The 23,854-nt window shown below is 41.9% G+C and overlaps 1 protein-coding gene and 1 long non-coding RNA gene across 4 annotated transcripts in view; one reads left to right on the top strand and one right to left on the bottom strand.

Annotated features, from left to right (window-relative positions):
- The window catches only part of TTF2 (transcription termination factor 2), a 45,431-nt gene extending 23,854 nt beyond the window's left edge, over positions 1-21,577 (bottom strand). For both annotated transcript variants that reach the window (XM_017869815.1, XM_017869814.1), the window contains exons 1-9: positions 21,351-21,577; positions 21,166-21,268; positions 19,279-19,365; positions 6,966-7,032; positions 4,533-5,525; positions 4,105-4,219; positions 3,576-3,758; positions 2,316-2,464; positions 382-463 (exon numbers count right to left, since the gene is read on the bottom strand). In XM_017869815.1, coding sequence (XP_017725304.1) covers positions 382-463; positions 2,316-2,464; positions 3,576-3,758; positions 4,105-4,219; positions 4,533-5,525; positions 6,966-7,032; positions 19,279-19,365; positions 21,166-21,268; positions 21,351-21,378 — 1,807 coding nt within the window. In that variant the 5' untranslated portion in view covers positions 21,379-21,577. The remainder of the gene's footprint in view (positions 1-381; positions 464-2,315; positions 2,465-3,575; positions 3,759-4,104; positions 4,220-4,532; positions 5,526-6,965; positions 7,033-19,278; positions 19,366-21,165; positions 21,269-21,350) is intronic.
- A 77-nt stretch (positions 21,578-21,654) lies between these two features.
- The window catches only part of LOC108528142 (uncharacterized), a 41,598-nt gene continuing 39,398 nt past the window's right edge, over positions 21,655-23,854 (top strand). For both annotated transcript variants that reach the window (XR_001885036.1, XR_001885037.1), the window contains exon 1: positions 21,655-21,728. This is a non-coding gene — a long non-coding RNA (uncharacterized LOC108528142). The remainder of the gene's footprint in view (positions 21,729-23,854) is intronic.

Genomic DNA, 23,854 nt, shown 5'->3' with positions numbered 1-23,854 from the left:
AAAAAAAAAAAAAAAAAAAAAAGAGGGAGGCAATAGACTATTGTTTGTGTGTTGGCTGTAACCATGGCTCCTTGAAATTAGCCTTGAGCCTGGCACTCCACATCTCCCAGAGATTGTGGGGGCCGCCAAAAAATAAACTCCTCCTCTATTTAATCAGCCAGTCAGCTTCTACTGCTGGCAACCAAAATCTTTGATCCTACAACTGTGTACTCTTGAGCAAGTTGCTTAACACTTCCACAATTCACTTTCATCATCTGTAAAATGAGGAATAATAGTACCTGCCTCATAGAGTTCTTGAGAGAATGAAATAAAACAACACTATGTGTTTAGCACAATGCCTAAGCATTCAATAAAGGCTGGCTCTTATAATACCACACTTACCCAGAATCCCTCCTTGTGGCTTCTGACTTTCCCGCCACAGTAACCAAGCCAATGCCTGCTTCTGGTGTAGTAACAAAGGGACCTGACAAAAGTAATAACCAAATGCTAAGCATAAATTCCTAATGAGAGGCTACGCCAAGCCTGGCTACACCAACTCTATACTCTACTCTTTTATTTTCTGCAAGTGATCCCCTCAGTATTCTAATTGTCCTCATGTAGACCGTTTTCACCCTGAAGTCCTTAACAGCACCCTCTCTTAATAGAAATGCCGAACATTAGATGCAACCATACTGTCCTGGTCTGCCCCTGTTTGTTTTGGGTTGCATCTAATGTTCGGCATTTCTATTAAGAGTCCCCCTACACCCCAAGTGAGAGTCCTGATTTGTCTGCTTAATCAGTCAAAATCCATCTCTACAGCTTTTTTTTTTTTTTTTTTTGAGACAGTCTCGCTTTGTTGCCCAGGCTGGAGTGCAGTGGCATGATATCAGCTTACTGCAGCCTCTGCCTCCCAGGTTCAAGCAATTCTCCTGCCTCAGCCTCCCGAGTAGCTGGAATTACAGGTGCATGCCCGGGTAATTTTTGCATTTTTAGTAGAGATGGGGTTTCACCATGTTGGCCAGGCTAGTCCTGAACTCCTGGCCTCAAGTGATCTGCCTGCCTCGGCCTCCCAAAGTGCTGGGATTACAGGTGTGAGCCCCTGCGCCCAGCTCTATGCTTTTAACAGACCTGTGACCCTACTTTCAGCAGCCATTACATTGGCATTTCATCATTTCCTCATTATCTCTTAAATTTGCCTCTCCTTTCTGCAGCCAATGTCCCAGTCTGCACTACTGGTCATAAATTTCAATAGCCCTTTGACCAGAGTCCCCCTTCTAGTCCTTCTGTACTCCAGTTTATCTTGTACTTTGTGAGAAAAACTAATCCTCATCGGCCATCCCTGCTTAAATGCTACAGCGATTCCACACTAGATCTTGAGCTATTCAGATCTAATCCTGCAGCAATGCCAGGCTCCTACTCAGTAACATCACCTGCTACTGCTGGCTCAGGTACTGATGACACCTGATCACCACTTCTGAATACCAATCTCTTTATCTTCCCACTAGTCACCACTCCTCTAATTGTGGTGTTTTGTCCCTTTCCTGTCTGCTATCTAAAGGCTTTCAACTCCTTTAAGGCACAAAGTAGGCAGACAACAAATAATCACTGACCTAGAGTGATGTTTCCTTTATTCTGAATCCCTTTTGTACTGTATAGTATATTACAAGGTACAACTTATTTCTGCCTTAAAGCCTTTGCTGTTTTATATATATTATATATGTATTTTCACCCCAAGTAGTTCATTACAAGCAGCAATTCTTTTTTTTTTTTTTTTTTTTTGGGATGGAGTCTCGCTCTGTCGCCCAGGCTGGAGTGCAGTGGCCGGACCTCGGCTCACTGCAAGCTCCACCTCCCGGGTTCACGCCACTCTCCTGCTTCAGCCTCCCGAGTAGCTGGGACTACAGGCACCCGCCACCTCGCCTGGCTAGTTTTTTGTATTTTTTAGTAGAGACGGGGTTTCACCATGTTAGCCAGGATGGTCTCGATCTCCTGACCTCGTGATCCGCTCGTCTCGGCCTCCCAAAGTGCTGGGATTACAGGCTTGAGCCACCGTGCCCGGCCCCAAGAAGCAATTCCTTCACATTCTTGTGGCACCTACCAACTCAACAAATGGATCTTTAACTGCTACAGAAATACATAACTTTATGACTTTTTAAAAAAGGAGTTTTGTTGTTATTATTTGGCTATTAAGCATAAAAGGAGAGGATTCTGCAAGAAAAGGCATTCAAGCATCTATCTGTAGGAAAGGTATCTCAGAAAGTCTCTCTGCCAGCAGTTTCATGGGGCTGCTGGAGCACTGTCGTAGGGGACTGCACCGGGAGTCTTCCCTGGCTCACCTTCAGCCCAGCGGGATCTTCTGCAACAGCCATCTCACTAGGACATGACTCAAGTGAGCGATGCAGCTGATCGATGGCTTCACTTGTGATTTTCCACACTGCGTGAACGTGATCTTGGTTTGTATGGCGTGCGTACAAATAGGTGTTACCTAAAAGATGTCACAAGTATGTTTTCTTTATCCCTTTAGAGTGAACTTAGCTAGAAATGGCCCTGTATCTATTTCTTACCCTCCTTGTTAACTATCTCCTCAACTTTCCACTTCTCTCGGAGTTCTCTATTGGGAGACAACTGGCTTTTGCTTTTCTAGTCACTGCCAGCCAACCCAAGCTCCTATTTCCTGATCAGTCTCCTGTCAACTGATCCTATTACACATTTCAGGCTCTACTTGGAATCTTCATTCTGCAGTTACCTCTGAATTCAAAGTTGCCTAGAAAGTTCAGGAAGGGAACACTTAGCTAACAGGTTGTTATTGCTCTCTGTGGATCTATTAGTCTTCAGTCTTGACTCATGTCTCTCCTCGGTCTTACACACACTTACATACACACACACACTCTCCTCAGTCTTACACACACTTACACACACACACGAAGGAATAAGAGCACATCTGCAGGTCTGCCTACCTCATAATGATGCGAGCTAGAGTTTTCATCCACAAATGCTGACTGGATGACTCCTAGGTGAAAGCCACTGGGTTGGCTAATCAGCATACAGTGGTGAACAAGGTAGACACAGTCTGTGCCCTCACAGAAAGCTAAGTAACACTATGCAAAGCTCTACTGAGCTGTACAATCTTTATTATATGGGCAACTTATGACTTGACTTGAGAATGGCTTCTCCCCTCATGTGGGCACAAAGACATCTACAATAGTCCCTCCTTATCCACAGGGCATATGTTGTAAGACCCCCAGTGGATGCTTGAATCTGTGGATGGTACTGAACCATATACACATGATGTTTTGTTTTGTTTTTTTATTTTCCCACACATTCATACCTATTTTAAACTTTAATAAATTAGGGACAGGAAGAGTTTAACAATAATAACAAAATAGAAAAATTCTAACAATATACTGTAATAAAAGTTATGTGAATGCGGTTTCTGTCTCTTTCTCTCTCCAAATATCTTACTGTACTGTACTCACCTCTTTTTGGACCACAGGTGACCAAGGGTAACTGGAAGTGTGGATAAGTAGTGACTACTGTAGCGGCATGTAACTCACAGGGGTGGCTATTCACAGCAGGGCCAGGCCCTCGGGTCTTACCTTGATAACACTGACTAGATCCTCCAGCAGTCACCTGGCAGGCAGACTTTAGTTCTAGAGAACCCACGGGTTGGGTACCACAACCAGGAAGGGGTTGGGGAGGCACCAGATGGGGAGGGCCAGTGGTAGTTTTGGTGAAGTGACTCTGCTGTGGCACTTGACTGTTACTCTTCTCATTAGTTCCTGCTCAGAAAACAAGAGAAGAGCAGATTAAAGTTCAGCAAATTAAGTGAAGGGATCGTATGTGTGGAGGCGAGGTCAAGAGAGAGGGATCATCACCATTCCAATGAAGGATTCCTAGAGAATGTAGCATTTTAACAGTTACTTAAACAATGGGGAAGAAAGTAGAGTCCACAGGAAATAGGAGAAAGGCTTTTTATGAACCATAGGTGTAATGTGAAAGAAGGCTCAGAAGCAGATAATAAAATGGAAAAGTGAATGAATCAACACATTCTTTATTAAAAGGGCTTCCAAATATCTCTTGTAAAGTCCACGCAAACCCGGAGTTCTGAGGCATAAGCCACTTTACCTTGCTCTGGGGAAAGGGCAAGACCACTGAGCGCTTCCTCCAGCTCCTGGATTTGTTTGATCAACTTCTGACCCTTGTCTGGAAGAGCCTGGATGTTCACTGATGCCAGTGTGCTCTGCAAAACAGATTCCATCAAATGGATCTCTCACACTGTTAGATGAATAGTTTCAGATTAAAATAGCCTGAAACGCCCAAACTCTGAAATTATGGTCTTTTAAATGTGTGTAAAAACCAGAACCTTTTTAAAATTTTAACCCAGCTGGCTTACCAATCTTGAAACTATAAATAGGGGAAAAGGCAGAAACTAAACACACACCTATAAAACCTTCATATGAACATATTTAACCCTTCTGTAGCAATGAGATCTCATATCTGCCCATAGCAAGCAATGCTCTGACCTCAAAATCAAAACACGAGTCAACAGTTACCTTCTTTTGTTTCAGTTGTATTGTAAGGTAGACACGCTGGGCTGCTGGGTCCGAGGGCTCTACCTTCTTGGAAACACCTGAGGCCGGAGATACCTTTCTTTGCACACTTCGATCAGGGAATTGGAGGTTCTCCTTCGTCTGTAAGTCCAGAGTCGAGTCAAAGAGTAGGGGGCTCCCAGGCTTAGAGGAAACAAAAACAACATCATCTTCCTCCTCTTCGTCACTGCTTGTGGCAGCTTCATGGCCCTCACCCAGGGAAAGCCCTGGTGCTGCTGGTGCAGCCTGAGCCACTGGTCCTCCAGGAGCAGGCACACCGTGGGTCTCCGGCCGCTCTTGCAAATGCCCCCGAGGCAGGCTTTTCTGGGTGGCCTGTGTGCTAGGACCATCCTCTGCCTTTGTTTCTTTAGCCTCCCAGTTCTTGTACCCCTTGTTGAGGGGTCCCCCTTTCTGGGGCTTGCTTATTGAGCTGTGACTGTCAACATTTTGAGGCAAAAGGTGGGCATCCTTTTCTCTCAGAGGTTCTGATTCTCTTTGGACATCTTGACTCTTACCGCTTGATTTCTCCTGAGAAGATGCAGATGGTCTTGTAAGCTCATTACCTTGGCACTGTTGAGACTTAACTTCAGAAAAGTCTCTTTTGTGTGTGCCTCCAGTCTCCTCTGCCTCACACTGAATCTCTGCTCTCTCCTCTTGCTTCTTCTCTTGAACTACAGATTGTTTTTTCTTTGGTACCAGGCCAGATGAGAGATCTTTCTCCATCGATTCAGGCTTCTGTTCCTTCTTTTGATCGAAAAGCTGATCTCCCTTTTCTCTTTGCTTCTCATCAGCCGTCTTTTCCTTACCTTCACCTCTGATGAGTTGTTTCCAGAGAGCTGGTTCTTGATTTTTGTCAAGTACCTTGAATGGATTTCTCAGCCGGTTGGAAGAATGATGAAATGTCTCAGATGCATGCTGAGACTTATTGGGGACAGAATGTTCTTTGGAATCAGGATCCTAAAGACGACATAATTAATCTTCATATAAAATATTAATGCAAACTTCATATCTAGAATGCCTTTCCTTTTCATCTCATCTTTTATTTTATATACAGGGGGCACACATGCAGCTTTGTTATATGAGTATATCGCACTCAGGCAGTGAGCATAGTGCCCAATAGTTTAACCCATGCCCTCCTCCCCTCTCCAGTAGTTCACAGTATCTATTGTTCCCATGTTTATGGGTGCTCAATGTTTAGCTCCTGTTTGTAAGTGAGAACATATGATATTTGGTTTTCTGTTCCTGCGTTAATTCACTTAGGGTTATTCTGCAGAAGAAATGGAAACACAGTAAAAGCAGTCCAATATTTCCTGAACATTCTTGATACCATTTCCATGTCTAGAAAAGATGACGTGCCAAACCCACAAAAGACTCATTTCTTCACGGTACTTTCAATGCTTCATGCCTTCTCTGTCCATGATCACACTTTTCTAGACTTCAAGGAAAAGCAGTGACAAACCAAAGTGCTTTTACAATCACAATGGCCACAGTGTATACTTTTCAGGAAAAAACTGTTCTCTTAAGATGAACTACGGCCAGGCGTGGTGGCTCACGCCTGTAATCCCAGCACTTTGGAAGGCCGAGGCGGGCGGATCACAAGGTCAGGAGATCGAGACCACGGTGAAACCCCATCGCTACTAAAATACGAAAATTAGCCGGGCGTGGTGGTGGGCGCCTGTAGTCCCAGCTACTGAGGAGGCTGAGGCAGGAGAATGGCATGAACCCAGGAGGCGGAGCTTGCAGTGAGCCAAGATCACGCCACTGCACTCCAGCCTGGGCGACAGAGCGAGACTCCGTCTCAATTAAAAAAAAAAAAAAAAAGATGAACTTTTCCCCAAACCTAATTGTCTTAAAACACTTGCTTTGATTTTGGCTTTAGGAAGATTTTACTGTGGTAATATAGAATCGTAAGTTCAAGCCATACCTCTGCCAAAACAAGTCTTATCACCTCCCTAGTTCTAGTTCCTTACGTACTGAATATCTATAGTGCTTCTCCTATTCAGAGGAGACGCTCCTCCTAGTTCGAACATTCTAGGAGCTTATACCAACATCAAGTAGAAATTCCTCTATAAAAAGATACAAGAGTTAGTCAAGGAAATCTATTTTTTTCTTAAGTAAAAGAATACTGACTGCATTTAATACCTCAAATAAATATTTGTAATAGTAAATATTTTTATTTACTAAGTGAAATAGGATGCAAATAATTAATCTTGATTACAACCAAATGTTCCTTTGAATTAAAGTCCCAACAGGGCCTACCTTGCTTAAAGAAAACTATCTTTCAAGACAGTCTGAGGAAGACCAACTCGTTTATGTGAACTTCAAGGTACTTTCAGGTGATGCTGCATATTAAAAGTCTTAACACAACAGGTTTGAAAACAGATGAATAATTCCTACCTGCCATGGAATACTTCCACACCAGCGTTTCCCCTCTGCCTTACTTCTAATGCATCGGAAGAACAATCTAATGAAGTATAAAACACAAATACTCAAGGTTATGAAAATCCATTAGAACAAGAGATAAGCTTATTTTTAATCCAAGAAAACATCTTGCAACTATTTGATACTGGCTTTGGGAGGTCACTTGAAACCAATTACTTTTATGTACACATTTAAAAATTATTTACTGCACAGAACATTTATAGGGGCTAAGAAGTCAAAGAATAAATATGGCATGGTCGCCAGAGAACGCACACAGGTTTATTCTTTTTAGTCTGTAACGAATGACTGAAATAGAAACACTGATCAGCACTGGCTACTAAAATCAGAGAAATGAGAGATAGCCAGACACTGTGTGTCCCTGAAGGGGAGCCACAACACTAGCTATAAAGCAATGTTGCCCAAAAAAACTCAAAACAACCAAGCCAAAACAAACAAAAAACTAACCTCTAGATCCAATGACCAATTCATAGGAAATGGAAACAACAGAAGAACGCGGAAAACTAGACCATGGAGAATATAATCTGCAAAATCTTGGCAGTGGGAAACGCTATAGGACAAACAACCTGATCCCTTCAACAAATAAGTTACAAGGGAGAAAAAAAGATGAAGGGAAAACTAAAGAGACTTAAAAGACATACTAATCAATTCCAATTTGTGAACCTTATTTGGATCCTGATTTAAACAAATAAAAACTACTAAAACTATTTATGACATTTTATGAGTTCACTGAAAATATGTACACCAACTGGTATGCTAAAAGAGTCCAGCTGGATGCAGTGACACACACCTGTAGTCAGTCCCCTCTACTCAGGAGCCTGAGACAGGAGGATCACTTGAGGCCAGAGGCTGCAATGTGCTAAGACTGTGCCTGTGAATAGCCACTGCACTCAAACCTCGGCAACACAGCAAGACTCCCTTCTCTAAAACATAAAAATATGTTTTTAAAAATAGTTCATATCGTGGTCGGGCATGGTGGCTCATGCCTGTAATTCCAGCACTCTGGGAGGCTGAGGTGGGCAGATCACGAGATCAAGAGATCAAGACCATCCTGGCCAACATGGTAAAATCCCGTCTCTACTAAAAATACAAAAATTAGCCCAGCATGGTAGCACGTGCATTTAGTCCCAGCTACTCAGGAGGCCCAGGCAGAAGAATCGCTTGAACCCAGGAGGGGTAGGTTGCAGTGAGCTGAGATTGCGCCACTGCACTCCAGCCTGGTTTCAAAAAAAAAAAAAAAGTCGGCCGGGCGCGGTGGCTCACGCCTGTAATCCCAGCACTTTGGGAGGCCGAGGCGGGCGGATCACAAGGTCAGGAGATCGAGACCACGGTGAAACCCCGTCTCTACTAAAAATACAAAAAAAAAAAAGTTAGCCAGGCGCCTGTAGTCCCAGCTACTCGGGAGGCTGAGGCAGGAGAATGGCGGGAACCCGGGAGGCGGAGCTTGCAGTGAGCCGAGATAGCGCCACCGCACTCCAGCCTGGTGGACAGAGCGAGACTACGTCTCAAAAAAAAAAAAAGTCTAGAATATTGACAGATGAAAAATAATGTTATCTGGGATTTCTTTCAAAATAGGGCAGGGGTTACGGGGTGAAGTGGATAGGATACATACAGAACAAGAGTAGCCATGAGCTGGCAATTGTTGAAGTTCATGCTACAGTACCCTATCTTACTTCTGTATATATTTACACTCTTTCCACCAAAAAAAGAAGGCGAATACAGACTTAACATCCCAGTGCAAGAAAGTCCCTGCACACACAAACACAGCCCATACTCCAGCTATCCAGAGGTGTCTATGCTGTTCCACTGCCGAACTAAGCCATGCACCTTCCAGTCTACTAGACTTTGCATGGGTACTACTCTCCATCCAAAGGATATCCTCATCATCCCGATCTGTCTACCATCTTCCCCAGCTCCAGCTATGGAAGTCCTACTGGTCCCTCAAGGCCCAGCTTAAGTCATACCTGCGTGGCAAGGTTTCCCCACATTCCCTTCCCTGTTTAATCCATGAACTGCCTCTCTGCCATTACTTTTAATGGCAAAAAACACAATTACATTTACAGCAACCCAAAGAAGCTGACTGTCCAGCTATAAAATATAGCTGACTGTCCAGGTATATTTTCAGCTACTAGAGGGAAAAACCATATATAATCTCTTTATTCCCAACTATGACTTGCCTGTTGTACATAATTAAGTATTGCTGCATAAAATAGAACTGATTTATGTCATTACCTAAAATAACTCCTCAAAAAATTTAATTGATTAAATAAGAACTTTAAAAATAAATATTTTGTTTGTTGAAATAGGTAATGTATTCAATCAATAAGTATTAAAAACACAGTGAGGAGCCCCTTCACACTCTATCTGCCCGGTTCACTTCTCTCCCAACGTGTAACTGCTCATTAGTTTTTTGTTTACCTTTCCAAGAGATTTTTAAATGCATATTCAAGTCAATATACATTCTTTCTTCCTCCTCTACACAGATGGGTAGCATAACATACATACTGCTAAATACCTTGCCTTTCTACTTTTACCTAGTACCTTGAAAATTTTTCTATAGTAACATATATGTAAAGAAGGCCCTTGTTTTTATTATTTTTTTTCCAGTTGCGGTTTTCCACTGTATGGGATGTTTCGTTATCTTTAACCAGAACCCTCTTGGTGGGCGGTTCACCTGTTTCTTATCCTTTACTATTAAAACCAGTGGCACAAGGAGTGAAACTGCGCATACGTCATTTCACATACGTTTCAATACGTCAGTGGTGCAGCTCCTTATTTCTCATATTATGTATTTGTGCTATCCTTCTTGACCAGGTGAGCCTCTGATTTTCTTTATTAATTATCTATATACTGCTTTCTAACTCATTAAATGTAATTTTTACCAACATTAATTCCTTCCTTCTGCTTTCCTTCAGTGTAATTTATTGTTCTTTTTCTAACTTCTTAAATTAGTCCCATGATGTACAAGATGAATCACAACAGTCTGCATCCTAATTCAGGAGTCCTGGGCAGGTCCCAGTCCCTTGACGCCACTACTTCACCAGGACACATAAACAAAGATGAACAAGCCCAAATAGACAAGTAGTCCATAAAAGTTAAGCTAAAAAGAAAATAGGTCCAGCCCCTCCCTCTTGTACAAACACGATTTTCCCATCCAAGTTCACAATTTTTAAAACCTTACTGGTTTAATTTTTCTCATTGCAATAGAATATTATATTAAACATATGTAATACAATTTCTGAAATGCTTTGAATGCATAAAATTCAAAGTACCAGCTGCCATCAGTGGGTGCTACTACTTACAGAAATAAATCAAGAACAAACCCCTGCTGTTGTTTAAAGCATATCAAGTACTTGAAATCTTTACTGAAAGAATATTTCATAAGTACAGTCATGAAGGGGTGGCCTGCCCCTCCACACTTGTGGGTGTTTCTCGTTAGGTGGAACGAGAGACTTGAGAGAAGAAATAAGACACAGAGACAAAGTATACAGAAAGAAAAGCGGGGCCCAGGGGACCGGTGCGCAGCTTACAGAGGACCCACACCGGCACCGGTCTCTGAGTTCCCTCAGTATTTATTGCTCAAAAGATAAGGGAGTAAATCAGCAGTAAGACATACAGATATACGGAGATGTTCCATTTCCCAGGGACGGGCAGGAGACAGATGTTTTTCTTTTACTGAGATTTAAGAGAATGGTGATGGCCTTTAACCACAAGCAGCCTGTAGGCATTTGTTTAACAAAGCACATTCCTTACAGCCCAAAATCCTTTAAACCTTAAATCACCACAGCACATGTCTCTTGCAAGGACAAGGTTGGGGGTAGGGTCACAGATTAACAGCATCTCAAATACAGAGCCAAATGGAGTCTCTTAAATTTACTTCTTTCTATATAAACACAGTAACAGGCTGACCTCTCTTTTCCCCACACAGTCACATGCTGCATGATGATGTTTCGGTCAACAGTGGATGGCATGTACAACCGTGGTCCCATGAGATAATACTGTATTTTTACTGTACATTTTCTTTGTTTAGATACACAAATACTTAGCACTGTGTTACAACTGCCTGCAGTATTCAGTATAGTAATATACTGTGCAGGTCTGTAGCCTAGGTATGTATTAGGCTATATCAAGTAGGTTTGCGTAAGTTCACAGTGACGTTCGCACAACAATGAAATCTCCTAATGACGCATTTCTCAGAATATGTCCCCATTGCTAAGTGACTCATGACTGTAGTGTCTACTTTAAAACTCATGCCATGTAGACTTTCAGGAGAAGGGCAAGAGTTGGAGAAAGAAGGAAGGAAACACACTGAACATCTGCTATGTGCTAGGCACAGTGCTAAAATGCTTTCCCTTACATTTTAATTAAAATCAATCTGGATGGGCTTTTCTGATTTTAGGATAAAAAGTTTGTTTGTTATGTTTTATTATATTGTGAATCAACAAAGAATGCAGTGGAAATATATTTTTGTGGAGAAAGCAAATATCAATTCCACTATAAAGAAAAGCATTAATTTCTGCAGTATGTTTATTAATTGTTTTCTAGGACAGAGGTTATAGGCAATAACGATGAAGCAACCAGCCAGAGGAAGCCAGACCTCTTCAATCCTGACTTCTTCACCAAAACACAAATCCTCCCATCTTCCTAAAGGTAACCGTCCAACTCAACATCACATTGCCAAGTGCATTCACTCTAGCAAGGCTGCGGTTCTCTCAGCCTCCAGAACTAACCTCCTTGGTTCGAATTCCAGCCCTACCATAGAATTAGTTCTGAAACATCAGACACCTTAACTGACTGCCCTCTGTGGCAGTTTCCTTTTCTGTAAAATGGCAAAATGATATAGTCCATACCTCATACGGTCATGATGAAGACAAAATACAATCAGAGCAAAGCCTGATATATACCAAGGTCTTGATAGACAACAGAAATGCCAAGTTCACTCTGGCTGATCACCCTGCTTATTCCTACATCCACACTTCTGCTGAAGCTGTTCTGCCTCAACACTTCCTTGTCCTTTCCTCCATCAAAACTGTCAAGGTCATTCAAGGACAACTTCAGGTCTCAACTCGTCCACTTTCTATGTAACCTTCCTAGCCCTGAACTGTGTGTCTTAGAGTCAGAGAACCATCTGGCATCTGAACGTCTTCAATTTAGCACTCTAACGTGCAGAGTGCACCCCAATCTCAGTACGTCTAACTCTTACTCCAGTTGTGTCAAAGGCTCCTTGGGGATTATGAGTTCACATCTTTACATGCTCCAGCTCTGGAAAAACATAAAGTCGAATTTCTACCTCATTCTTTTACATGAACATTCAAGATGGAAAAAAAAAATGTAAAAGTAAAAAACGAAATTATAAATGTTCTAGGAAAAAAACAGAGATGAATATTCTTGTAGTCCTAAAGTGAAGAAGGCTTTTCTAAGCATGGGATAAAACTCTGAAGGTGAGAAATAAAGAAGTTAGTAATTTTGACTGAAGTGAGAAAGAATTCAGTAGTTTTTAAAAGTTTACACTTCCATATGATGAAAATATTATAAGCAAAATTATAAGACAAAAAGCAAACTGGGAAAACGTAATTGCTCCACATATTACAAAGGGTTACTATCCTTTATACACAGCGATTGCTCCCATTGCACAGTGCAGTGCATGGTACTGTACACCGCCTCATAAGTATGGCTTTGTTCAGTGGGTCCTTCACAGCTGGTGGGGCCCAAGGTTCTGGCTGGGTCTGGTGCACGCCTGGTTGCCTCTCTATCATCAGCCTGCTCACTATACTAGGCCCAGATAATCCGCAGGTCAATTTCACCCAATAGTCAACAACACGAGGAGTTTTCTAGACATGTGAAGTTTCAAGGGTTATTAAAAGTAAAACATTTTGAACATCTCACCACAACCAATTAATTTTTTTTTGAAGTGAATATTTTTCTTTTTTTTTTTTATTTTTATACTTTAAGTTCTAGGGTACATATGCACAACGTGCAGGTTTGTTACATATGTATACATGTGCCATGTTGGTGTGCTGCACCCATTAACTCGTCATTTACATTAGGTATTTCTCCTAACGCTATCCCTCCCCAACTCCTCCTACCCCACGACAGGCACCGGTGTGTGATGCTCCCCTTCCTGTGTCCAAGTGTTCTCATTGTTCAATTCCCACCTATGAGTGAGAACATGCGGTGTTTGGTTTTCTGTCCTTGCGATAGTTTGCTCAGAATGATACCACAACCAATTATTTAAAGAACTAAAACTTGTTTTACCCACACCTAAGCAAAGAAATATTTCCATTTATTTTGACCTGTATCCTTGAGAGTGAAAGCTCTGTGAGAAACAGAGAGAAAGGAAAATGTGAACTCAGCAGCTCAATGACAATGTCCAACATTTGTATACCAGGGTGTGCCACATCATTCACGTCAATGCAAGATTTCTTCCCCCTGGTTCTACTGAGATTATCAGATTCCTTTACTGCCTGTACACAGAAAGCCATCGCCAAACGGCCAGTCAAATGCTGGTGAGTGGTGCCATCTGGTGTTTCAGTTAGAGATCTGCACACAAATGCAGCTACACAGAAAGGGATGAAAAAATGGGCATCTTCACCTCAGTTTACACCTCCCTTCCATTACTCTGTTGCACCTGTCTCCTGGCTATATTAAGCCAAACATAATAATATTAATTAGAGGATGTAAAATACTTAAGTTCTTAAAAAGAAAACCCAGACTGTCTGAGGGAAAGGCTGTACTCCCCTAGGTCACTCTCCAGGGGTTCTGGCTGAACACCCTTAATGTTCACTAAGGAAGCCATCATCCATATACAGGCTTATCTATTTCTGTTTAAATGTCCAGTCCATACCACCTATCAGGGTACCTGGTTTTCTGTTGTTAGTGTTTTTTTTAATTTGTTGTGTGTTGAACACTGCCTTTTACTTTTATTTGTCCTAAGACAACCTTTTTTTTTTTTTTTTTTGAGACTGAGTCTTGCTCTGTCATCCAGGGTGGAGTGCAATGATGTGATCTTGGCTCACTGCAACCTCCACTTTCCCGGCTCAAAGTGATTCTCCTGCCTCCCGAGTAGCTGGGATTACAGGCACCCGCCACCACGCCCAGCTATTTTTTGTATTTTTAGTAGAGACGGAGTTTCACCATGTTGGCCGGGATGGTCTTGAACTCCTGCCCTCGAGTGATCCACCCACCCTGGCCTCCCAAAGTGCTGGGATTACAGGTGTGAACCACCACACCTAGGCCTAAGACAACCTTTTTAAAGCTCCAGTAAGTACCTTCTAGTAATAGTGTTCTGGATTTGGGCTAAGAGAAATACATGTAACATACTTTTTTGTTCTATTTTAAAATAATAATCCCCTCTCAGTCCCATCCATCTAGTACAAAGAATGTTAACAGCAAGTTCTCAAAATTCTGGCCTCAATCATGCCTTTCTTCAGAGCTGCACATTCATTTTTCCAGCTGGTTTCACATGAAAATAAGACACAATTTGGCCAGGTGCAGTGGCTCATGCCTGTAATCCCAATACTCTGGGAGGCTGAGACAGGTGAACCACTTGAGACTAGGAGTTCGAGACAAGCCTGGCCAACATGGCAAAACCCCGTCTCTACTAAAAATGCAAAAATTAGCTAGGCATCGTGACACACACCAGTAATCCCAGATACTCGGGAGGCTGAGACATGAGAATCACCTGAACCTGGGAGGCAGAGGTCACAGTGAGCTGAGATTGTGCCACTGCACTCCAGCCTGGGTGACAGAGCAAGACTCTTAAAAAGAAAAAAAAAAAGAAAAAAAACAGACATGATTAGTCCAAAGCTGTACATGTTGGCCACACATCCCAATACTCTACCAACCTGACCTTTCTTCCTTGTCCTGCTTAATGTAAACACAATACACAGAAGTCCCACCTTAGCAACCATTTCCCTACTGAGTACTGACAATGTGCCAAACACCAGACCGAGGCCATCACACACGTTCTCTCTCGGAGTCCTCCAACCCACAGAAGTTAGGGTCACCGTGAGCAATATTCCATATGAAAAAATGGAGGAAGGAACACGCTTATATGCCCTGCCAGGATATACATCTTATCAGTGCTCTTTCAGCAAGTTTTCTCCATTCTAATTGCACCCAGTTCCACTGCTGCTACCTCAATTCAGGCCCATCACCTCCCACTTAAGAGAAAGCTGGTGTGTCTGGAATCAGTTGGACTTGGGTTTAAATCCCAGCAATGCCACTTTATAACCATGGGTCCTCAGATTCCCTTTCTGACCTGTCTCAATGGTAGTTTCTTCATCTGTCTGGTAAACAGGGATATTGACATCTATCACAACAAATTATATGAAGGTAAAAGATAATGAACAGGCTGGGTGCAGTGGCTCACACCCATAATCCAGCACTTTGGGAGGCTGACGTAGGAGGATTGCTTGAGCCCAGGAGATTGAGACCAGCCTGGGTAATAGAGTGAGACCTTGTCGCTACAAAAAAAAAAAAAAAGTATGTAGTGGGCTTTCAATGGTAGCTAGTATTTCAGTGGTCTCTTTGCCCTATTTTCACTTTCTAATCTGTCCTCCACAGTTCTTCTTTTAATGCAAATTGGATCAAAAATCCAATTTGTTAGTGGCTTCCTAACACCTACCACAGTGTCTGTATGGTAAAGGTCCTCCAGTAGTACATAAATGGTTTTAAGTATCAGTAGAATATAATAACTTCATGCAATAAAGGCTTACCAGCCCCACTGTACCAGCAGAATACAATCCAAAAATGAAATTTAAAAAATTCCATTTACAACAGCATTAAAAAACATAAACACTGAGAAATAAATTTAACAAAAGATGTATAGGAACTCTGTAATGAAAACTATTAAACAATGCTCAGAGACTTTTTTTTTTTTTTTTTGAGACGGAGTCTTGCTCTGTCGCCCAGGCTGGAGTGCAGTGGCGTGATCTCGGCTCACTGCAAGCTCCGCCTCCCGGGTTCATGCCATTCTGTTGCCTCAGACTCCTAAGTAGCTGGGACTACAGGTGCCCGCCACCACGCCCGGCTAATGTTTTGTAATTTTAGTAGAGATGGGGTTTCACCGTGTTAGCCAGGATGGTCTCGATCTCCTGACCTCGTGATCTGCCTGCCTCAGCCTCCCAAAGTGCTGGGATTACAGGCATGAGCCACCGCGCCCGGCCGACATTTTTAAAGTCATAAATGAATGCACTACATTCATGGATTGGAAGCCTCAGTATTGACAACAAGTCTCTCCAAATTGATCTACATAGATTCAATGCAATTTCAAAAGGGTTTTCTGTGGAAATTTTTAAAAGCTGATTGTACATTTTATATGGAAATGCAAAGATCCTAGAATAGCCAACACAATCTTGCAAAAGAATAAAGTCAGAAGAGTCACACTATTTTATCTCATTAATTATGTACAGATTAGGCAAATGGATCAATGGAACAGATTAGCAACCCCAGAAATAGACTTACATATATTAGATCAATTGATTTTTTACAAAGATGCCAAGCATTTCAATGGGAAAAGGAAACTCTTCAAAACATGATGCTAAAACAATTGGTAACATATGTAAAAATAAATGAACCTCTACACTACCTTATATACTATACAAAAGTAATTTAAGGTGTAGATAATAGACCTATGTGAAAAAGTTACTTAAAAAAAAAACAAACCGGCCAGGTGCAGTGGCTCACGCCTGTAATCCTAGCACCTTGGGAGGCCGAGATGGGTGGATTGCCTGAGCTCAGGAGTTCGAGACCAGCCTGGGCGAAACGGTGAAACTCCGTCTCTACTAAAATACAAAAAAATTATTGGTGAGCACCTGTAGTCCCACCACCTGTAGTCCCAGCTATTGGTGACTACTTAGGAGGTAGAGGCATGAGAATTATTTGAACCCAGGAGGCGGATGTTGCAGTGAGCTGAGATTGTACCACGGCACTCCAGTCTGGGAGACAGAGCGAAACTCTCTCTCTCAAAAACACAAACAAACAAACAAAAATAAAACTATAAAGCTTCTAGACAATTCTTGGCAATATTTGTGACATTGGGGTAGGCAAAGATTTCTTGGAGATCAGACAAAAAGCACAAACCATACAAAAATGATAAACTGGACTTCATAAAAAATTAAACCATTTGCTTTTTTAAAAGCAATTAAGGAAACACATACCACAGACTGGGAGAAAATAGTCACAATACAAATAACTGACAAATAACTTGTATAGAGAATTTTTTTTTTTTTTTTTTGAGAAGGAGTCTCCCTCTGTCACCCAGGCTCGAGTGCAGTGGTGGGACCTCAGCTCACTGCAACCTCCCTCAGCTCACTGAATCCTCCTAGATTCAAGTGATTTTTCTGCCTCAGCCTCCCGAGTAGCTGAGACTTCAGGAGTGTGCCACCACGCCCGGCTAATTTTTTGTTGTTGTTGTTTTGCTTTTTTTTATTTAGTAGAGATGGGGTTTCACCATGTGGGCTGGCCAGGCTGGTCTCGAGCTCCTAATCTCAAGTGATCTGCCCACTTCGGCCTCCCAAAGTACTGGGATGACAGGCGTGAGCCACCATGCCTGTCCTAACCTGTATAGAGAATTTATGAAGAACGCTTCCAACTCAGTTTCAAAAAAAGACAACATAATTTTTAAAACAGGCAAAGATCTCCAAAATTATACTGTATGATTCCATTTATGTAACAATTGTGCAATGACAGAATTTTAGAAATGAAGAACAAATTCCTGATTGCCGGGGTGAAGAGGGTAGAAGGGAGGGAAGGGGGTATGGTTATAGAAAGGGCAACAGAGAGGTCCTGTGATGGAACTCTTCAGTACCTTGACTGTAGTGGTAGACACATGACTCAACAGGATAAAATTGTATAGATTTAAATATACACACACATACACATATAAATTAGTTCAAGTAAAACTACCTTTACCAATAAAACTGGTGGGTTGTACCAATATTAATATCCTGTTAGTGATATATTTCTAAACCTTGCAAATGTCACCATTGGGGGAAACTGGATAAAGTCTATAGGGGATAACTCTGTATTATTCCTTACAACTGTATGTGAATCTAAAACTACTTGATAAAAATTTCAACGCAAAAAAAAGGACAAAAGATTTAAACAGATACGTTGAGATTTTCTGATGGCAAATAGGCACAAGAAACAAAGTGGTGCATTTATAAATGAAATTCAACTCCACAATAAAAATGAATTTCTGATACATATTATATAAATTTCACACATTGTTAAGTAAAAGAAGTCAGACACAGAAGAGTACATGCAGTAGGAGGATTTCATTTATATCACATTCAAGAACAATCAAAACACATCTACAGAGATAAAAATCAGAACAGCGACTGCTGATGGGGGTAGAGATGGGAGGGGTGAAATTAACTTGAAGGGGACTGATGGCACTTATTGGGGTAATATTTTGACTCGGATCTTGGTTTTATGAGCAGGTACATACATTCTCAAAACTCAACTGGCTGAAAACTTAAGATTTGTGTATCTTACTATACACATAACTAAATTAAGAAAAATAGAAGTATGAATGGTACTCAGGTATGTAAAAATTGTAGGTGGTACTCAAATGCCTTCAATTGGGTGGAGGGGATCTAGAATATATAAATTCTGAAGTGCATAGAATATCACACAAAGACTATCACATCCTGACCCCTACCTTCCTGGCCAGCCTTATCTCCTAAAGTCTCTGTTCAAATTTTCCCTGAAAACACCATAATTCATGCCTCAGTATTCTAATGCAATATATTAATCCATTAAATATGTCCTCTCTGTAACACTTAGGGAATTCCTACTTTATCTTCAAATACTCATGACAAATATCTCCCATCTCTATAGACTTCTCTGCCCTTCCCAAATTCCCATATAAAGGAAAGGAAACTAACATTTATTGAGTACTAAATACCTGTCAGCCATTTTTACCTATTACCTTGTTCTATTATCAGAATTAGAAGGTTGACAAGTTAAGTGCAAGTTAGTGGCCAATGGTCAGCTGACAGTATAAGCTACTTGACAGTTGGGGAGGGATGATTGTGGAGCCATTTACGTGAAAATTACTAGAAATCAGACTTCTCAGATTAACTAGTTGCTCGGCAGTTACGGAGTGACAGCCCAAAAGACACTTAATACGTACACAAATTTTGTTTGTTTTTTAAAATGACTTTTAAAGAACAATCCTAATACATACCTGGTACATATCTGGCTGCAACTCTTTCAGGGAGAAAAAAAAAGCAAATATACTTAGATGTTCCTTTTGGACCCTTACCTGTATTCTTTCTTGTCCTGTGGCAGAAGCAAACCCTGAAGCTCTACCACAAAGTCCTCATGCAATAAGCAATGAGAAACAGGAATGCTAGAGAAAAGAAAAAAGTTGAAAACATTTTTAGGTCAGGAACAGAGATCAACATCCTAAAGTCAAACCAAAACTATGGGCTTTTACATCAAGAATCTATGTATAACTGGGTAATTCCCATACATTATCACAGCTGTGGGCATTCCTTTGGGGAACGGGTCCCTAGCTTTCATCTTTACCCACTTTCTCAAATAAAGCATAACTATTTCTTGATGACTCAAAGTTTAAAATTACACTGCACTGTGTAACCTCTACACTAAGATCCCCTATGAATGACATAATTAGGGCTGGCTGAGGCCCCGTATGAATTTTCCCCAGGCTCTTCCTTCATGCTTTCTCTATAATAACCTGAGAGCTGTCACTTAGTGCCATTCACACGCCTACCTCTAATAATATGTCCTATATGCTTCTTGCTTTGGGTAAGTTTTTGAATCACTCCCAACTTATTATGAAAAAATTTAAATATATATAACATTTGAGAGTAAACAGGTTTGAGTGAAAGTTTAAAGTACTCTCCTATACCTATGGCACTTTTTTTGGCCTATATTTTGGTTATCAGATATATTCCAAATAAATCAAGTTTATCAAATAATTGTCTTCAAATACCACTGTACTAGTTTGTATAGCAAAGCATTTGTGTAGATGGGACCTAAATAAGAGTGTTTCTCTTAATGTAAAACCAAATCTTATGCCACCATTAATGCTGAGTTCCTGCAAACGTAAAAATGCTTCTATCTCACAAAACTTGACCTGGGTACTATATCTGAGAGGCTCAGTGTAAATCATCTAACTCATGAAACAGAAACATGGGAAGTTAGTGTACATGTTGAAAGGACACTTTTCTAATACTGATATCCATTATGTACTTTACATCTGACACGTGGAAAAATAACTTTTCTCTAACAAGTTCCGCTGAATGGAGAGCAAATGTTTAATGATGTGACGGTAGTTTTAAAATTCACGTAGAAAATGTAGACACTTGGTATCATGAAAACATTAACACCTGACAAACTATTAACTTTCCTTACTTTAGAGAAGATGCTTAACATTTCTGACTCTCTCCTCCCACCTCAGCCTCAGGAGTATCTGAGACTACAGGCGTGTGATACCATGCCCAATTTTTTTTTTTTTAATTTTTTGTAGAGACGAAGTTTCACCATGTTGCCCAGGCTGGTTTCGAACTCCTAGGCTCAAGCGATTCGCTCGCCTTGGACTCCCAAAGTGCTGGGATTACAGGCGTCACACACCGCGCCAGGCCCTCCATTGTTTCTTCCAGCGCTAATTTCTTTGAATTATCAATTTCACCATTTAGATGCAGAGACTCGTATTTTAAAATAAAAAGGCTAACAACTAATCACTAGAGTGTTTTAAGCTCAAACATTTAAAAAAACAGTCGGGCCTAAAACTAGTGCAAAACACTGACAAATTATTTTCCACCATGTCTGCTGTGTGTCCTTACTCCTTTAAAGGGGGAGGGACTGTCTGAGCAGGAGAAGGGAGTGGTTAAGTCCTGTCAGGTGAATAGAAACCCAGAGCTGGAAAACACCGATCTTCAATTTTACAGGTAGGGAGACCATCGGCCCAGAGAGGGAGAGTAACCAGCCTCGGGTCACACAGCCAGAATTAGCTGGGCGTCTTCCGAACACGCCACGCTGCGCTGGGATCACCAACTGCTTAAAGGGTCCCGATACCGCAGACCAGGGCCCCACCACTCCTCGTCCCTGTGGCCCCCGACAGCGGGGAGCCGGCAGCTCCTTTCGGGAGGCAGCCACAGGGAGTGGGGCCCAGGTCGAGACCTACTCGGTGGCCTGCACGAAGCTGCACGTGTCTGCCCGGCACACGTAGAAGCTCTTTCCTTTATTCGGGCCATCGCGGACGCCGGTCTTAAGAAAGCAGAAAGTCCCTGAAGAGAGAAGAAAGTGAATAACGATTACGCCACGCTAAATTAACCGGCCCCCGGGGACGCTGAGACCCTGGCCCCTTACCGTGCTCCGGACACTTAACTACTTCCATCTCGCTGCGCCCCCCAAGTTCCACAAGGCCCCGCCCCAAATTCTGCTTCCGCCTTTTACTCCGCCCTCTTTGTTCAGGAACCAACCATCACTCAGCTCTTGCAGTCTTAATCCCGCCCATAATTCTCCGCCTTGGCCGTCACCCATCCTACCCGCTATCAGCCAATCATATAGAAACTTCGCTCACCTCCAACCAATCACAGCCGCCCTCAGGTATGGCGCGCGCCGAAATCAAATACGAAGCGAGGGGGCGTGGAGGACCCGTTATTTGCTAGCTGGGGCGTGGCTGAGGCTGGGGAGAAACTTAGAAGGCGGCGGGGCTTCTGGAGGAAAGGAACCTCGGTTTTGCAGGTCTTGGAAGAGGGAAGGGCAGCTCTTGTTTACGTTTAAGACCGAGAGGCGGCCCTAGGGCTAGCGCCAGTTAGCAGGCGCTGAAAGGCCCTGGCTTGGCGGGCTTCTCTGAGCCAGGCTGGCGCTCGTGCGCAGTGGGCTGCTAGGTCAGTCGCTGGCGGGAAGGCGGGGGGAAGCCGCAGCTACAGGAGGAGCCGCGAGATTTGCGTGCAGGAGCCGGAGCGGCCGGGGGTTTGGTGGGAAGTCCTTGGAAGCTGCTGCGGGGAACTGAAAAGGCTCTCATAGGCAGGCACAAAGACTTCTCTAGGACCCCGCCCTTCCCCCCCTCAATGCTTTAAGTTTGCCTCGTGCTTTAGATTTCACGAAGTGCTTACACATACACGGCTCTCCTCACTCAACCTGGTGAGATGGAAGATCCCGAGAATCAAATTTTAGAGACTCACCCAAGGTCAAAGAGTTGGCGAGTGGGCTGGTCCGTGGACAGGTGCGCAGGTCTCAGCGCCATTTGGCCCGCGCAGCTGCTTCCTGTGTGTACTGGATATTCTCTAGGCTCGCCCAGAGTGGAAGCCCCGAGTTACCAGCCTCAACGTGGAAACCACGGAAGGGGAAATAGATGACTTTTGATGAAGGCGAATTTTGCTTTATCATTTTGTATTGTCAAACTTTTTTTTTACTAATATGCTTTTGTAGTTTTGAAAGTGGAAGATGAGGTTAAATAGAAGAAAGGGGACAGTTCCCTTTTATTTAGCTTCATCCTCGATTTTTAAAATTTGAAGTTGTAATCAAAACTATTAGTAAACAAAAAGAGAGGAATAAATACCAGATTTATTGCAATAGAAATAGTTTCATATTGCAGCTATTGAGGACCATATGTCCTAGACATATGGTGTGGCACCTGCACTGTTCTTATGGGGGCCGTAGAACAGAAAATCTGTAATGTCTAGTAAATCTGGGCGATGTGATAAATGTACATCTTATGGGGATCCGGAGGAAGGGAGACAAACCTGAGGTATCATTTATTAATTAAACAGTACTTGTTAAATAGCTTTTTTATGCCCGTTGTGGACTAGGTGCTTGAGAAATGTAAAATTTATTCATTTACACACACAAAGTTTGAAATAACTATTCTAACCACAAGGAACTTAGTATTTTGAGGAGACTGAACTAGTGCATATTGAACACTTAAATAAAAATATAAAATAGTATTTAAATATCAAAATGAATGGAGTTATTAGCAACTCTCTAGGACTAGAGAAAAATGGAATTTCCAAAGTGGAGTTCATTTATACATAACTAGCCTTCTGAAACTTAGATGAACTTAGAGATAAGACAGGAACAACAAACAGGTAGAGGCATTTTCATTATTCCGAGATTGTTATTCTTGCAATTGATGTATTTGTACGTCTTTAATAGATGCTGTATTGGAGGTAGTACACCATGAATACAAGATTTGCAGAAAGAGGGGCATGGTAATTAATTATTTCTTGAATAATTTTTAAAACAAGGCAAAATCGGGGCCTCTTAAATATCGCGTTAAGGAAGAAGCACCTCCCCTGCAAGTACCCAAGTCAGTATCTCCAGTCCAACCCTGCAAAAGTGTGCACGGCCAAATCACAAACGGGTAATATTTCTTCCATAAATTTAAAACATACTAGATAAAAATGTTAAGTCTCTGGGCAACTTATTCCACCTCATCATATTTTAAAAATTGAAAAAAATAAGTTTGAGATTGGATGAAAGATAGTCATAACTGGAAACATTTTTAAAATTAATTTTTATGCCTGTTGAGTGTAGTGGTGGACACCTGGGGTCGTGGCTACTCAGAAAGCTGAGGTGGGAGGATGGCTTGAGCCCACAAGTTCGAGGCTGCAGTGAGCCGTGACTGTGCCACTGCACTCTAGCTTTGATGACAGAGTGAGACCTTGTCTCTTAAAAAAAAAAACTTATGCGTATTGAAATAAACTATAATGAATTATACAATATACACTTTTCAAAATACATATGTGTATTGGTATTTGTGTATTTTTTTATTCTTAATTTATATTTTAAATTTGTATTTTTTTTATTATAGTTTAAGTTCTAGGGTACATGTGCATAACGTGCAGGTTTGTTACATATGTATANNT

Source organism: Rhinopithecus bieti, unplaced genomic scaffold (assembly GCF_001698545.2).
Source record: "Rhinopithecus bieti isolate Rb0 unplaced genomic scaffold, ASM169854v2 scaffold_3040, whole genome shotgun sequence".
Lineage (NCBI taxonomy): Eukaryota > Metazoa > Chordata > Mammalia > Primates > Cercopithecidae > Rhinopithecus > Rhinopithecus bieti.
The sequence above is the reverse complement of the archived record's forward strand: the minus strand, read 5'-3'. Positions and strand labels throughout refer to the sequence as shown.